General features: G+C 38.5%; 1 protein-coding gene across 1 annotated transcript in view; it reads right to left on the bottom strand.

Moving 5' to 3' along the window:
- Positions 1-17,795, bottom strand: part of PFDN1 (prefoldin subunit 1) — a 70,179-nt gene that overhangs the window by 26,139 nt on the left and 26,245 nt on the right. Inside the window, exon 3 of the mRNA XM_058734834.1 lies at positions 8,679-8,763. Coding sequence (XP_058590817.1) covers positions 8,679-8,763 — 85 coding nt within the window. The remainder of the gene's footprint in view (positions 1-8,678; positions 8,764-17,795) is intronic.

The following is a 17,795-nucleotide window of genomic DNA, read 5'->3' as shown; positions in this document are numbered from 1 at the left end:
AGAAAGACATACCATGTGATTTCACTCCTATGTGGAATTTAAGAAACAAACACACAGAAGGAAAAAAACAAGAGAGAGGCAAACCAAGAAACACTCTTACCTACAGAGAACAAACTGATAGTTACCAGAAGGGAAGTGGAAGGGGAGATGGGTTAAAGAGCTGATGCGAACCAAGGAGTGCACTTGTTGTGATGTGCACCTGTGATGTATGGAAGTGTTCAATCACTATATTGTATACCTAAAACTAGTATTTTTAAATTTTTGTTAATGTTTATTTAGTTTTGAGAGAGACAGAGACAGAGCTTGAGCTGGGGAGGGGCAGAGAGAGAGGGAGATACAGAATCCGAAGCAGGCTCCAGGCTCTGAGCTGTCAGCACAGAGCCCGACGCAGGGCTCGAACCCTCGGACCATGAGATCATGACCTGAGTTGAAGTCGGACACCCAACCGACTGAGCCACCCAGGCGCCCCACCTAAAACTAGTAGTACACTGTGTGTTAACTAATTGGAATTTAAATAAAAACTTAAAAAAGAAACAATTATCACAAAAGTTATGGTAGCAGCTAAGGAAGGGGGCAGGGATGGCCTTGTGACTGCGGGGGGGAGAAGAATGGGGGAGCCTCTGGTGCATGCCAATTTTTTATTTCTTGGCCTACGTGACTGTTACAAGTGTTCATTTCATAATTATAAAGCTGTATGTATTTTAATGTATATTTCTGTAAATGCTGTATTTCACTACCAAAAAAATGCTAATTTCTTAATGGATTCTAAATTTTAAGTTATGCCAGCACTGAGTATAATTCTTGTATGATGAATAAAACAAACATTCCATCACTGGCTCTGCTCTCACCTGCCCTTCTCTCTCCACTAAAAATACAGATAATAATCAGTGTCCATCATATAACAGTGTCCATTTGACCTCACCCCCAAAGAGGGGCTCCCATCATATCCACAAATGGTACCAACCCAAAAATGAAAAGTACTTAGGGCAAAACCTGGACATCCAGCCAAATGCCTACCAGTTACCACCCATGCTATGGAAAAAATGACCTTCAACAGGCAGAGTAAAACCTCCTCAATCATGGGAACTCCTCCAAAACATTCCCTCATCAGAGTCTCAAAAACTCAGCCAACTGCAGAGTGTCACAGGCACCTCCTACCAGTAACCTTGCCGCTATTCTTCCTACTTATTTCAGGAACCACTATCTGACCAAAATTGTCATTTTTGTGGAAGAGTCAGAACTTTTACAGTTTCGTAGATCTTACTTATAGCATGGGCTGCAAAGCTATTTCACAACCCTGAGATTGTAACATTCTGTGTCAGAAGTGGCATCATACAGGCCAGAATGTCCTGGGTTTCCTTATTCTTGTTTTTATTCTGTCACTGCTGAGCTAACCAGGGTAGTGGAAGGGGTGGTAACCATGTCAAAGATAAAGGAAAGGAAGTGGTCACCCTGTATACGCATGTGCCTAAAATATGTAATGGAGACTTCAGACTGAATGCACATGAGCCTCAAGCAATAACTGTCCCCCACCTGGAACAGAGAAGCGAATCTAGAATGGTGGCCAAAATGTGCTCAAATACACCACTGAAAGCTTGCACTCATCTCAAGGATTCCAAATCCTTGAGATTCAAAAGACAAGAGGGCAGAAACTGAGCTCCAGATCATCCGAAAGCTGAATCCAAATTTTTCCAACTGCAAAAAAAGTCTACAAAATTATTCCCTCTTACCTCCAAAAAAAAGTGAGTAAAAATATAGGATGTATTTTTCACTCTTTAGAAGAAATCTATCACCTCAATCTATCAATAAGGTTTCAACTCAACTTTAACTAAAAGTGGATTTTCTCAAAAATTTGAAGACTATTTCCCCATCATAAAAATGCTATACATTTCAAAAAGAAAATTATTTTTACAAAGACAGAGAAGACTCAGAGTCATCATTCCAAACTCCAATTATATTTATGTCATTTAAAAAATTAGGCCATTGGGGTACTTGGGGTAGCTCGGCTGGTTAAGACTCTTGATTTCTGCTTAGGTAATGATCTCACGGTTCATGAGATCAAGCCCCACATCAGGCTCCATAATGACAGTGCAGAGCCTGCTTGGGATTATCTCTCTCTTTCTCTCTGCCCCTCCCCTGCTCACTCTCTTTCAAAATAAATAAATAGACATTTTTAAAAAAATTATACCATTAGGTGCCTGGGTAACTCAGTTGGTTGAGTACCTGACTCTTTTTTTCTTTTTTTTAAATTTTTTTTTTTTAACGTTTTTATTTATTTTTGAGACAGAGAGAGACAGAGCATGAACAGGGGAGGGGCAGAGAGAGAGGGAGACACAGAATCGGAAGCAGGCTCTAGGCTCTGAGCCATCAGCCCAGAGCCTGACGTGGAGCTCGAACTCATGGACCTCGAGATCGTGACCTGAGCTGAAGTCGGCCGCTTAACCGACTGAGCCACCCAGGCGCCCCGAGTATCTGACTCTTGATTTCGGCTTGGGTCTTGATCCCAGAATTGTGGGACAGAGGTCTGTGCTGGGCGTGGAGCCTGTGTGATGCTCTCTCACTCTCTCGTTCTCTCGCTCTCTCTCTCCCTCTGCCCCTCTCCCCCACTCACATGATCTCTTCCTAAAATAAAAATTTTTTAATTATGCTTTTGTACTTTTCTAACAACATACACTATACTATGTATACATTGTATTTGACAGAGAAAGAATGTGAGCTGGGAAGGAGGAAAGGGTAAGGGGAGTGAGAGAAATTTTAAGCTGGTTCCATGCTCAGCACGGAGCCCCATGTGGGGCTCAATCCCACAACCCTGGGATCGTAACCTGAGCTGAAATCAAGAGTTCAATGTCAACTGACTGAACCACCCAGGTGCCCCTCGGCCATCTTCTTGAAAAAGTTATTACCAAAAAAATTTTTTTAAATAGACATAAATAACATGGTTACTCTATCATACTAAAGCCACCATTTTATGTTTTCTCTTAAATAGAATCAGCTTCACTGGTCTATACTAATCACCATCAGGATAAATTGGTGATTATTCCTCCAAGACCCTGATCTATCATCTATACAAAGAAAAACTAAAAATCCATGCAAGATTATCATATTATGAGTCTGTTATGAAAATATTTTCCAATCAATCCCAGTAAAACAATTACAGCCAGAAGAATGGCGCACCATGTGGGTATTAACTTGTAAACATGGAGTTTTAAGAAGAGAAAGACAATAAAACTATCTTCCCAAAATGATAGTAATTTCCTTTACCCTTCCAGTAAGTAAAGAGAACTCCCTATCGAAGGAACATGAGGGCAGGGTTATAGTACTCCCACCTCTGCTGCATAAAAGGAAAGGCTCAGCAAGTGAGCCCACTAAACTGCTTGACAATGCAGCACAGCATAAGAGAGTTTATCAGGAGCTAACCAAATTCTAAGTAAGCTTTCAACTCATAAATAAAGACAGAAGGAGAAAATCTGCAGAAGGTAAACGTAAACATGGGGCGCCTGGGTGGTTCAGTCGCTTGGACGTCCGACTTCGGCTCAGGTCATGATCTCACCGTCCGTGAGTTCGAGCCCCGCATCGGGCTCTGTGCTGACAGCTCAGAGCCTGGAGCCTGTTTCCGATTCTGTGTCTCCCTCTCTCTGACCCTCCCCCGTTCATGCTCTGTCTCTCTCTGTCTCAAAAATAAATAAACGTTGAAAAAAAAAAAAAGAAGGTAAACGTAAACAGTAAGAACAGACATGGATGAAAAGGAGTCTAGAAAATACTAATGAAAATGGGTTCTCATAGGAGAGAAGATGAATCAGACAAGTACCTATATAATTAAAAAGGGTTATCCACAGTGTCATCTGTATACATTGCTGGCAGAGAGTGAGGAGACATACAAATTCGACCAATTTAAGAGCTTTGGTCAAAAACTCAAACTACACACCCAGACGCAAAACAGTCTTACTCCTTCTAAGATGAAAACATGCTTAATGGAAACAGCCTGGCCTTTATATGCTGACTTATGTATAAACTGTGCCTCCCCAACTATATAGTAAGGTATTTTAGGGCAAAAATTTAATGATGACGATAAGTACATAGGATTAAGACAAAACAGGTTGAACTGACAAGAAATGCTAGGGCCCAGAAAAAAACACTGTCGATCTGAAAGGAGAAGCAACAGCTACTCCTTAGGCAGAACTACTTAGTGCTCTGAATCTATAGCAAGCTTTCCAAGTAATAGGAAACCCTATTTGTAAGTACTTCAGCAGGCAATAGCTTATATGTCCAAATTACCACTCTATGCTATGAAACTAATGAAATCATTAGGGAGAACAAGGAAAAAGGACTTAATTTAAGACTGAGGAATCAGAAAATGATTCTTTGGATAAGGAGCCCTAAGCTAAGATCTTAAAAACTAATATATAGAACTGGTAATAACTGCAGGAGGAGAAAGCTCCCCAAGGGGGTAAACTAGTTTTTGCAAAGAAAGTAGAAACAAAGAAAGCACAGCAAGTTCTAAAAACAGAATATTCCTGAATGGGTGGAGTATACAGTGTAAGAAAAGGCAAAGGAAATGAGGGAGATAATAGAAATAAACAGGAGTCCTTTCACAAAAAAGCCTTCAAAGTATGTTAACAAGTGTGAACTTTATCCTAAGAACAATGATGGGCTTTACACAGAAAAGTAACAGAACCACATTTTCTAACGTTTTACAAAGGTCATTCTAGTTTAAAAGTAGGGGGAAAAATTCCAGAAAGAAATACCACCTAATAGAGAAAACAGGAAAGAAGTAATTTTCAGAAATACTAAGAATTTTCCGGAATTGATAAAGGATCTTAATCCTCAGATTCAGGAAACCCAACTTAAGCCAAGTAGGATTAAGAAAAAAAATTAGGGGCGCCTGGGTGGCTCAGTCGGTTAAGCGGCCGACTTCGGCTCGGGTCATGATCTCACGGTCCGTGAGTTCCAGCCCCGCGTCGGGCTCTGTGCACAGAGCCTGTTTCACTCTGTGTCTCCCTCTCTCTCTGACCCTCCCCCGTTCATGCTCTGTCTCTCCCTGTCTCAAAAATAAATAAAATGTTAAAAAATAAAAATAAAAAAAATAAAAATAAATAAATAAATAAATAAATTAAAAGGTGGGGGAGTGGCGCCTGGGAGGCTCTGTCAGTTAAGAGTCTGACTCCTGATTTCGGCTCAGGTAATGATCTCACAGTTTGAGAGATCGAGCCCTGCACTGGGCTCTGTGACAACAGTATGGAGTCTGCTTGGGATTCTCTCTCTCCCCATCCCCCACCCCCCTGCCTCAAAATAAATACACTTAAAAAAATAAATAAAAAGACTAACCCCACACCTAAACATATCCCAAAGAAACTACAAAGCATGAAGACAAAGAGAATATTAAAAGGAATCAGTGGGAAAAAAAAAAAGAAACAACTAAGCTGACAGATGACTTCTCAACAGCAACAATGGAAGCCAGAGTCAGTGGAATACTTTAAAAGACCTGGGAAATTCTTTCATATATAAAGCAAAATTAAACCTATCCTCTGAACTATGTATACAGTAATAATGAGCACTTATAATACCCAGACAGTGGTCTCTAAACACTACTGTCCACTAAACTGAAAGACTAAGGAGAAATTGGGAAGTATCATCATAGAGGGAGATTTGACATCTCTCAATAACTAACTGAATAATCAGGAAAAAAAAAATCAGTAAGAAACATAGAGAATTTGAACACTACAATTAACAACAATGTATGTGTTGGGGCATCTGGATGGCTCAGCCTATTGAGCATCCAACTCCTGATTTCAGCTCAGGTCATGATCCCAGGGTCATGGGATTGAGCCCTGTGACAGGCTCCTTGCTAAGCATGGAACCTGTTTAAGATTCTCTCTCTCTCCCTCTGCCCCTCTCCCCAGCTCATGCTCACTTGTTCTCCTTCTGTCTAAAATAAAGAAAGAAAATTAAAAACAAAACAAAAAAAACAAGGTATGTGTGCATTAGTGCACATGTGGGCACATGTATATGCATTCGTTTCAGGCTGAAGTAACAAAACTATGCAAGTATGGCAGTGCAGAATACAGCATTGCTTCAGGGGAGAGAACAGAGTGTGTAGTAGATGATACCATTAAAAATACAAATTAGAGCAGTATTGGAAAGCATACTAAATGTAGAGGTAGGGATCATGCAATAATTAAATGCTGAGGTAATAAGGAACCTACAATGGTTAAGAGAAGTGGAAAACAAGAAGGTGGTAAATATAAACTACAGGTGGAAAGATAAATTGTAAAATGATGAAAAACAGTATATACAGCATAATTCCTCTCTATTTTTAAAAAGTGTATACACGTGTGTATGAATGGGTTTATAAAATAAAGTTTGGAATGATACCCACGAAACTCCAGGAGTGACATCTGCAGGTGTGTTGGCTAGAGGGGAAAGCAGTATTTTCACTTAATCGTGTTTTATTTTTTGACCTTTTTTCTTTCATAGTACACTTAATAATGCTTTTATAATATAAAAAGCATGTAAAATAAAAAATTAAAAAGAAAAAAGACACAATAAAATGTTCTAGGGAAGAACCTAGAGTTTAACCCCACTAGTTTTTCCTAGCTGTAATTAGCATTTCAAATGGGTACCAGAGAGCCAGCTATTCTAGTTCCATTACCTGACACTTGTCAGGACACTCTACCAGTAATGAGAAACTCCAAAAAAGGTAACTTTGGGGGAAAAAATTTCTTAATACTCTTCAAAACTGAACAGTATGCTAAAATCATCATCTGTGGCAATTTTACCCTTAATATTCTTTTTAATTACAAAAGTTAACACAGGGATGCCTGGGTGGCTCAGTTGGTTAAGCTTTCGACTTCACCTGAAGTCATCATCTCATGGTCTGTGAGTTCAACCTCGCATCAGGCTTTCTGCTGTCAGCACAGAGCCCACTTTGGCCTCTGTCCCCCTCTCTCTCTGCCTCTCCCCTGCTCATGCACTCTCTCAAAAATAAATATTAAAAAAAAAAAAAGTTAACACATACGTGTTAAAATTTATCCAACACAAAGATTATAAGAAAAAATAATTTCATGCCCATATCCATCTAAATTAATTTCCTTAGGGGAACCAGTGTTAATTTAATGTATATACTGACATCATTTTTGCCATTCATATACAGATCTTATTTTTTGTGTTTTCATAAAAAGAGAATTATATACACATTACTTTCTATCTGGCTACTTATTCATCAGGATCATTTTTAGATGTATTTACCTAGTGCTACAAAAACAGATTTTTGGTTATCTAACATGAAATAGTTTTAACTGGAGTTTTTAAAGTTATTTTGTTTGAAAACAGAAGATATAAAATTCAATCTAGAACAGCTGGGCTAACAAAAATGACAAATAGGACATGATAACAACCTAGTTACTAAAGGATAATTTTTTTGTCCTTATTTGTTTACATGCTTATTTATTATTTTTTCAATACACTTTCTAAGCTACAAATTATCAAGTTTGTTTAAATTATGATCAGTAGTTAAACAAAAATAAACCTAAGTAACCTAAGACACTACACACTCACTCAGGCCATGCCAAACTGGTTCCCCTAAGAAATCCCCGGGAAGCTACAAGGGGTGTCTCACCAATTCCACAGAGAGCTGAGTCAGATTCTGAAATACTGCCTCAAATAGTACTCACACAAATTAGATAAAGTGACCTATGAAGTCATTGTAACCATCCCCATTTCAGGAAATCTTGGCCCCAAAGAAATAATAACCAGTCTCTTGCCCAGGCCAACTTTTACTATATACAGGATGGACCTTCCACTCAATCCCAAGAAGAGTATCTCATCAAAGGTTTTAATGTATACAGAAAATGTAGTAAAATTCAATTTTCCAAAAATTTAGTAAGTTACTCTTACCCATCATCTTTTTCCCTAGCTAAAAAAAAAAAAAACAACTCGTTTTCCTCACTGCAGCACCATCATTCAGATAGTTATACCTAATCTATATTAAAGGAATTACAATATACAAAAAAGACCTAGGTCGAGATCTTTTATTTATTTATTTTTTTTTTAATTTTTTTTTTCAACATTTTTTATTTATTTTTGGGACAGAGAGAGACAGAGCATGAACGGGGGAGGGGCAGAGAGAGAGGGAGACACAGAATCGGAAACAGGCTCCAGGCTGTCGGCCCAGAGCCCGACGCGGGGCTCGAACTCACGGACCGCGAGATCGTGACCTGGCTGAAGTCGGACGCTTAACCGACTGCGCCACCCAGGCGCCCCTGTCGAGATCTTTTAAATACTATTATCATTACCTACTCTCATGCCTATCTACCACAATATGTGATGTTTAAATATACACCGTGTGTCTTACTTTGTTTTTAAGAACAGACATGTTCATTCAAAGGCAATGGAGAAAATACATTCATATTAAAAGCATCCTATCTTCTTCAAAAGTCTCTACAGTTGCAACAAACCATTTTTCTGTCTTCCTTTCCTTTCCTTTCTTTCATGGGGCACTGGGCGGGTGGGGGGAGGTGGGGGTGGAGGTCTTACACACTGCCATGACCGCTTCACTGCTCTAACACAATTCGAAAAAATGAAAACAATGGCAGGCATACATTTTCATTTAACATGACAAAGTTGAGGTAATTATTTTTTTTCTTAAAATTTACTACTGTCAATATGGACTCAAAACTTACTTCCAATTCTTTAATTTTTTCTTCTGCTATTTTCTGTTTCTCTAACAGTTGATTGTGAATTACCTCCTTGGACTGAAGAATAAACCTACGAAACAAAAAAGTTGACAATTAAGCCACATGACCACTATAATCAAAATCAACAGCTACATACCACAAATATTAAACGAAGAAAATGAAAAGGATGATCTCCTAATTCAAGGACCAATAAAATACACTGCTATGTTCATGTGACATACTTGGGAAACCACCACAGGTTTAAGCTTTCTTGGCTGAGAAAGACTAAAGTTTAAAAGAAAATTCTGCTTTCTTGTCTAAGAAGGGAATTAGGCTTTAAGCAAGATTCATAAACAAATTTAAAAAATTAAAAGGGATAAAAATCTATCACAGGCTAAGAGAAAAGTTAAATAATAAAAATCTCCCATAATTTTATTTTTTCAATTGTCTGTATCAACTTTTCTCTAGATATTTAGTATTTGTATATTGGAGCTCCCCTTCCAATCTTTTTTAACTTTTTTGTAACAGCAGTAACTCATGACCTTTTAAAGTCACAATCAAGTACTGTGTTAGGATCAATGCATTAGTGTTTATATGAGTTCCTCAAACAAAAAGCACTGTATGAAGCCTAGTATCTTTTATTATTATTTCCAGAGTGTATAATACCTCTGAAAACAGCTCAAAAGGCACAAGTGGAAAATTTCAACTTTTTCCATTTTACAATCAAGCACATTATTTATAACTAATGAGAATGGAAATATGGGGAAGCTTTAAAAATTAGCATTGAATCTGTTTTGTACACTTATGTTCATAATTCTTGCTGTAGGGAAAGGAAGAATAAACTATTTTGTAGACTCAAAAAAGTGAAATGAATTATTTCCTTTCAACTCAAACCAAGGGTCCAACTAGGCTGTAACAGATTTCAATGAAAGATCACATTTAATTAAGCAGATGGTTTCTTCTCTTTGCATGAAACTTAGAGTTTAACAACAAAGAACATCATTTCTTTCTTTTTTTTTTTTTTAATTTTTTTCAACGTTTTTTATTTATTTTTGGGACAGAGAGAGACAGAGCATGAACGGGGGAGGGTCAGAGAGAGAGGGAGACACAGAATCGGAAACAGGCTCCAGGCTCTGAGCCATCAGCCCAGAGCCTGACGCGGGGCTCGAACTCACGGACCGCGAGATCGTGACCTGGCTGAAGTCGGACGCTTAACCGACTGCGCCACCCAGGCGCCCCGAACATCATTTCTTTTTGTTGTTTTTATTAAAGTATAATTGACAAGCAATATTCTATTAATCTCATGTGTACAACACAGTGATTCAATATTTGTATATACTACAAACTGATTACCACAATAAATCTAGTTACCTCTCATTGTATTCCCCATGCTGTACATTATACAACCAAGACTTAGTTATTTTATATTTGTACCTCTCAATTCCCTATTTTATATTTGTACCTATATTTTATATTTGTACCTCTCAATCCCCTTCACCAATTTTGTCCCCCCAGGCAGTTTCTACACTCCCCCCCCACCCCACCCAGATTCTCTGCATCTATGAGTTTGGGTTTTGTTTCTTTGTTCTGTTTTTCAGACTCCACTCATAGTGAAATTATTTGGTATTTATTTGTCCTTCTCTATCTGACTTATTTCACTTAGCATAATACCCTCTAGGTGCACCCATGTTGTCATAAACGCCAATATTTCATTCGTTTTCATGGCTGAGTACTATTCTAGTGTGTGTGTGTGTGTGTGTGTGTGTGTGTGTGTGTTTTAATATGTCTGTTGGCCATCCGGATGTCTTCTTTGGAAAAATGTCTATTCAGGTGCTCTGCCCATTTTTTAAGTGGATTGTTTGGTTTTTTTGTTGTTGTTATTGAGTTAACAGGAGTTCTTTATATATTTTGGATATAAACCCCTTATCAAACAGATGATTTGCAAATTTCTCCTCCCATTCAGTAAATTACTTTTTCATTATGTTAGATTCCTTTGTTGTACAGAACCTTTTTAGTTTAATGTAACCCCAACCATTTATTTTTGCTTTTATTACACCTGCCTTTGGAGTTCGACACTGCTCCCGCACACCTTGCCCCCCGCCCCCACAAAAATCATGAAGACGATACTAGGTGCTTACTATGTTTTCTTCTAGGAGTTTTATTGGTTTCAAGTCTTACACTGAAGTTTTTAACCGATTTTAAGTTAATTTTTGTATATGATGTGCGATCACAGCTCAGTTTTCCCAATACCATTTATTGAAAATGACCCTCCTTTCCCTAATGTATATTCTTCCCTCCTTCACCAGAAATTAATTGACCATATATGCATGAGTTTATATTTCTGGGTTCTCTATCCTGTTTCACTGATCTGTACATCTGCTTTTAACAAAGAGACAACATATCAAGGCAGCAATATGCAGTTTTCTCTACCAACCTCAAAAAACAACAAAACCACCACTGTGTCTAGGGTAGGTTTTTACCAAGACAATCTATTATTATAAATATAAAACAAGTAAAAACAGACCAAAAATGGCAACTCCAGCGTTTTTTCCACACCTGGGGGAAAACTGCTTCCCTCCACCTCTTCTTTATGAGTGAATACACCTTGGCATATATAATACGATCTGGTAAATTTCTCTTTCATTTCACTAATAATTAACCTTGTTAATGTCCTGATGTGGACAGTCCAGATAATTTAACTGATTATCCTGGTCTTTAGTAACTTAATCCTTTATAAAAATCTTACTCATATAATCACTGCAAAGACAGCTCACTTCTACGTAAAACAAGGATTACTATATAATCCTTTGTGTCCGAAATATTACTATTAGTCCAAAAGACAGGTGTGCTGTTTCTGATGAGACTATGATTTATAGAATATTTCTTCTCAGTACTAATTATTTAGTACAGTATTTGAAGAGCAAAGTGTTTTACAACTGTATTAGCTCTCGGTGACACCATGTAAAAAGTATTATAAATCTAGGCCCAAAAGTCACAAAATTATGTCATTTCATGCACAATTTTACTAACAGCCTTTTAGCCATGAAAATGATTTTCAGAATAAAATATACATTTTTAAATAGCACTGATTGCTGTCCAGTGAGTGGTATTCTCAAATAATAGGTCATCAGACATTACCTTTATTAGTGTCTGGGAAATTTTCAAAGCTAAGATTAGAGATCAAGTCACTACTTATGTTGCCTTTAAAAATAAAGTATCTGAACAGATACTAAATCCCTTGAGCAGAAAATAAAGTTACTAGAAAGCGAGAACACATCAACAAAAACATATTCTTCCATGGCCACACACCCCTTAGGTAGCTATAATGGACTGTGCCAACTTCAAAGACCAGAAAGATGTCACAGAAGCTGGCCAATTTACTATTAAGCCTAAAGACATCTCAGCCATGAAAGTTCTAAACGAGGAGTATTGAGTAAACTCAAATGTATTACCTCAATGAGTAGTTACATTGTAAAATTAAAACAAACAAAAACTTAAGGAAAACTTGGTTGAGTCCTTGATTTTTAAAAAAATACCAAAAATGGTATTAAAATTAAAAATGGTATTTAAATACCATGTATTTAAAAAATACATGGAGCGTGTGGGTGGCTCAGCCAATTGAACATCCAACTGTTGATAATAGATTAGGTCATCAGCCCAGGGCCATGGGATTGAGCCCCAGCCCCACCATCGGGCTCCACAGTGAGTGTGGAGCTTGCTTGAGATTCTCTTTCTCTCTTTCTCTTTCTCTCCCTCTCTCTCTCTCCCCCTTCTGCCCCTCTCCCTGACTCACTCTAAAAATTTTTTTTTAATTATTAAAATATAGAAAAAAATTAGGGGCGCCTGGGTGGCTCAGTCAGTTAAGTGTCTGTCTCCTGATTTCAGCTCAGGTCATAACCTCACGATGTGAGAGCTCAAGCCCTGTTGTCAGGCCCCGTGCTAACAGTACAGAGCCTGGTGGGGATTCTCTGCCTCTTTTCTCTGCCGCATCCCTGCTTGTGCTCTTTCTCTCTCTCAAAATAAATAAACTTAAAAAAAATAAAAAATAAAACATTAAAAATAATTGGTAAAAAGTAAAAATTTTAAAAAGCCAAACATAAATCCAATGAAGCCTAGAAAGAACCCCAAGAAACATTTGGATTTCTGGAAAAACTCTCTAGAAAACACGTTATCTGTTGTTAAAAGGCACTGAATTATCAGATGCTATTTTGAAAACAGAACATATAATAATGTAATTATGAGTCATACATCAAAAATAAATATTAGGCACATAGTTTCTCACAGTAGAGAATTTCACAGAGATCCTGCCTGATAGTTTATGGAAAGCCAAATGGTAGATAAAGGATTCTGCAGTTCAGAATGTGCCACAAAGGAAAAATAAACTATGAAGAGGCAAATTATTTTTATATGACAAATGCCATGCAAAGAATGTACTTACAATATTCAGGATTATATATTTTAATTTTTTTATGTTTATTTTTGAGAGAGAGAGAGAGAGAGAGAGAGAGAGAGAGAGTGCTAGTGGGGAAGGGGCAGAGAGAGAGGGAGACACAGAATCCCAAGCAGGCTCCAGGTTCTGAGCTGTCAGCACAGAGCCTGACACGGGGCTCGAACTCATGAACTGTGAGATCACAACCTGAACCAAAGTTGGACACTTAACCGACTGAGCCACTCTGGAACCCCTGGGATTATATATTCTAAAGTAGAGTCATTACTTTGTAAAAGGCCTCTACATGAGAAATCAGTGCTATGTAGGCCTGCACTGTCAACTTTCAAGGACAAGTAGCCTAGTTCATTTCCTCATTTATAATTATACCAACTGAAGTACATAATTTTAATGATGGCTTGTAGATTTGTTTTCTAAGAAACATCAGAGGTTATGTTCTGAACTGTCCTGCAGGTTGGTACATGACTTCCATTTTCTTATGACTCAGAATGAACCAAAAGTGTTGTTTACCTGCCCAAAATAAAATCCAAGATGAGTGGCGACATTATCTTTTGGGTATATTTGCAAAGTATGCTCACCTGGACTCACTACTGAGAAACAAAAACATGCTCCTGATAATGTATTATGTTTGGGTGGGAAATTCTTAGAGGACATCTGAAAACACATTCTAATGGCATTTAGGGCATTCACAAATTAAGTGGCACAGGAAAGGCTGAATGAGCCTATCTTGCTTGTTTCCTTCCACTGGTGATGAAAACTACTACCATGTGCACACAAAGATCTATGTGCAAACAAATTTTTACTTCATAAGTTTTAGAAAGCAAGCAAGGACGAACCTAAATCAGTAAAGAAGCAATTTTAAAATCATGGGACATCCATATTGTATAATACTGAGCAAGTAGACACTTTTGTTACTTGGCACAATGCAGAACAGATACCCAGAACATTCTTCCTGATTAAAAACAAAGCAAAAAATTTTCTAAAATTTTGCTGAGTCAACAAACATAAAACATTCCAGAGGCCCAAAATAAAGTGAAATCAAGAACTGTGAAAGTTATGCAAGTAGTAAATTTGTTTTCAACATCAGAGTTTCTGCTGAATCCCAGAGACCTTAAGGATTCATACTGGCAAAGAAATAGGAGATAAAACCTAGAAACCAGAGACACCTGGGTGGCTCACCTGGTTAAGCATCTGATTCTTCCTTTCAGCTCAGTTCATGATCTCATGGTTCCTGACATGGGAGCCCCTCGTTGAGCTCTGCACTGAAGGCATGGAGCCTGCTTGGAATTCTCTCACCCTCCCTCTCTGCTCCTTCCTTGATTGTGCTCGTGCTCTATTTCTCAAAATAAATAAACTTAAAACAAAATTGAGCCAACCTGGCTCAGTCGGTTAAGCATCCGACTTTGGCTCAGGTCATGATCTCATGGGTGAGTTCGAGCCCCACATCAGGCTCGGTGCTGACAGTTCTGAGCCTGGAGCCTGCTTCAGATTCTGTGCCTCCCTCTCTCTCTGTGCCTCCCAGCTTGCACTCTGCCTCTCTCTCTCTCTCTCTCCCAAAAATAAACGTTTAACCAAAAAAAAAAAAAAAACCCAAAAAAACAAAAAACTAGAAACCATCCAAAATGAGGATACTTTCAGGAGAATCCTCAGTTAGAGTCAGGTCCCTAAAGATTTCCACCTTCAGTCTAAGAGTGAAGAAACTTGCCTCTCAGTAGCATAAAATAGAAGAAACTAGTCTGTCTATAACATAGTAGTAAATAAAGTGAATAAATAAAATGAAGACATAAAATGTCCCCTAAGCATGTATAACCACAGGAAGGGCAGTGGGGAGATGGGCAAAATGAGTGAAGAGTAGTGGGACGTACAGGCTTCCAGTTATGGAATGAGTAAGTCACAAGGATAAAAGGTACAGCATAGGGAATATAGTCAATGGTACTGTAATGGTATTGTATGTTGACAGACAGTAGCTATACTTGTGGTGAGCATTGCAGAACATAGAGTTGTCAAATCACTTTGTTGTACATCTGAAACTAATTAACATTATTTTTTCTTTTTGTTTTGTTTTTTCAGTTTGAAAGAGAGAAAGAGAAAGCACAACACAAGCTGGGGAAAGGAGGATTGGGAGGGGGAGGGGGAGGGGGAGGGGGAGGGGGAGGGGGAGGGGAGGGGGAGGGGGAGGGGGAGGGGGAGGGAGAGGGAGAGGGAGAGGGAGAGGGAGAGGGAGAGGGAGAGGGAGAGGGAGAGGGAGAGGGAGAGGGAGAGGGAGAGGGAGAGGGAGAGGGAGAGGGAGAGGGAGAGGGAGAGGGAGAGGGAGAGGGAGAGACAGAAAGAGAATCCCAAGCAGGCTCCAGGCTCAGCGCAGAGCCTAACACGCAACTCGATCCCACGACCCTGAGATCATGACTCTAGCTGAAATCAAAAGTCAGACACTTGGGGCATCTGGATGGCTCAGTCGATTAAGAGTCCAACTTAAACTCAGGTCATGATCTCATAGTTCGTATGTTCAAGCTCTGCACTGGGACCCTATGCTGCCAGCTTAGAGCCTGGAGCCTGCTTCAGATTCTTTGTCTCCCTCTCTCTCTGCCCCTCCCTTGCTCTTGCTTTTTTTCTCTCTTAAAAATAAATAAACATTAAAAAAAAAATAGGGGTGCCTGGTGGCTTAGTCAGTTAATCATCCAACTTCAGCTCAGGTCATGATCTCAGGATTCACAGGTTCAATCCCTGCATCAGGCTCTGTGCTGGCAGCTCAGAGCCTGGAACCTGCTTCAGATTCTGTGTCTCCCTCTATCTCTGCCCCTGCTCTGCTTGTGTTCTCTCTCTCTCAAAAATAAATAAACATGAGAAAAAAAAAAAAAAGTCAGACACTCAACCGAACGAGCTACCCAGGCTCACTGGGTTAAGTATCATGACCCAACTATGCAATCACAAAGAAATCCACCTTAAATAAAAAGACATATATAGCTTAAAAGAAAAGGCATGATCATACCCACTAAGATGTAAATAATGAAAAAGATGGAAAACAGCAAATGTTGGAGAGGATATGGAGACACTGGAACCCTCATACATTGATGGTGGTAAGTACAATGGTGTAGCTGCTGTGGAAAACATTCTGACTGTTCTTCAAAAGGTTAAACATAGAGTTACATGTGACCCAGCAATTCTACTCCTAGGAATATAGCCAAGAGAAATGAACACACACACATGTATGTAAATGTTCAAAGCAGATTATTCATGATAGTCAAAACTGGAAGCAATTCAAATACCCATCAAATGATGAATGGATAAATACAATATGGTATATTCATACAACAGAATATTACTCAGCAACAAAAAGGAATAATGTACTTATACAAGGCTTCACCTGGGATTAACCTTTAAAATATAATGCTGACAGGGTAAACATAATCTCTATTACTGTATGATTCCATTTACATGAAATGTGAACAGGCAGATCCATAAAGACACAAGACTGCTTACGACCGCAGGAAGAGAGGAATATGGGATAACTGCTAATGGAGTTAGAGATTCTTTTCATAGTGAAAGAGATGTTCTGGAATTAGTGTAAGTGACTACACAATTTCACAAATCTTCTAAAAACCAATGATTTGTGCGCTTTAAAATGTTTTTGAAAGTCAATTTTATGTTACGTGAATTTTATCTTTAACAAAATAGCAAAAAGACTTAGACACTTCATACAGAAGAGGTAAAGATGACTCCTAATAATATCAGGAGTTAGTAAAGAAATGCAAATTACACCCACAAGGAGAGGCTGTTGGAATGCCTAGGATTAACAACAACAAAAAAGACAATACCAAGCATTAATGAAGATGGAAAGCAACTGGAACTCTAATATTTAGATGGTTGGCAAAATAGTACAGCCACTTTGGAAAAGAGCTGGGCAATTTCTTATAAACTTAAGCAATCGCTCACTATTCAACCCAGCAATCCCATTCCTAAGTTTATAAGCAAGAGAAATAAAAATATATGTCTATGCAAAACACACACAAATATTCATGATTATTATATTCATAACTGCCAAAAACCAGAAACAACTCAATGTCCATCAACCAGTGAATAGACACAATGTGGTGCCGCCATACAAGGAAATGCTATTCAGCAATAAAAAGGAACAAACAAGTGATACACCTAACAACATCAAGAAATCTCAAAAGTTACGCCAAGTCAAAGAAGGACACAAATGGTTATATACAGTATGCTTCCATCTAGGTATCATTCTAAAAAAGAGAAAATAAGAGGGAAAAACAAATCAACAGTCACCAGGTAGTAAGGGTGAAGAGAGAAGAATGAATAAGGAATGTTTTAAGGAGATGTAAATATTTCATCACTAGGCTGCGATGTTAATTACACAATCACATACATTTGTCAAAACGTATAGAACTGTGTGACTAAAAAGGGTAAATTTTAGGGCTGCCTGGGTGACTCAGTTGGTTAAGTGTCCAACTTCAGCGTAGGTCATGATCTCACGGTTCATGAGTTCGAGCCTGTGAGTTTGAGCCCAATATCGGGTTCTATGCTAACAGCTCAGAACCTGGAGCCTGGAGCCTGCCTCAGATTCTTGGTCTCCCTCTCTCTCACTGCCCCTCCCACTCTCGCACTCTGTCTCTCAAAAATAAACATTAAAAAGAATCCTTTTTTTTAAAAAAGGGTAAATTTTA

Source organism: Neofelis nebulosa, chromosome 1 (assembly GCF_028018385.1).
Source record: "Neofelis nebulosa isolate mNeoNeb1 chromosome 1, mNeoNeb1.pri, whole genome shotgun sequence".
In the NCBI taxonomy this organism is placed as follows: Eukaryota; Metazoa; Chordata; class Mammalia; order Carnivora; family Felidae; genus Neofelis; species Neofelis nebulosa.
The sequence above is the reverse complement of the archived record's forward strand: the minus strand, read 5'-3'. Positions and strand labels throughout refer to the sequence as shown.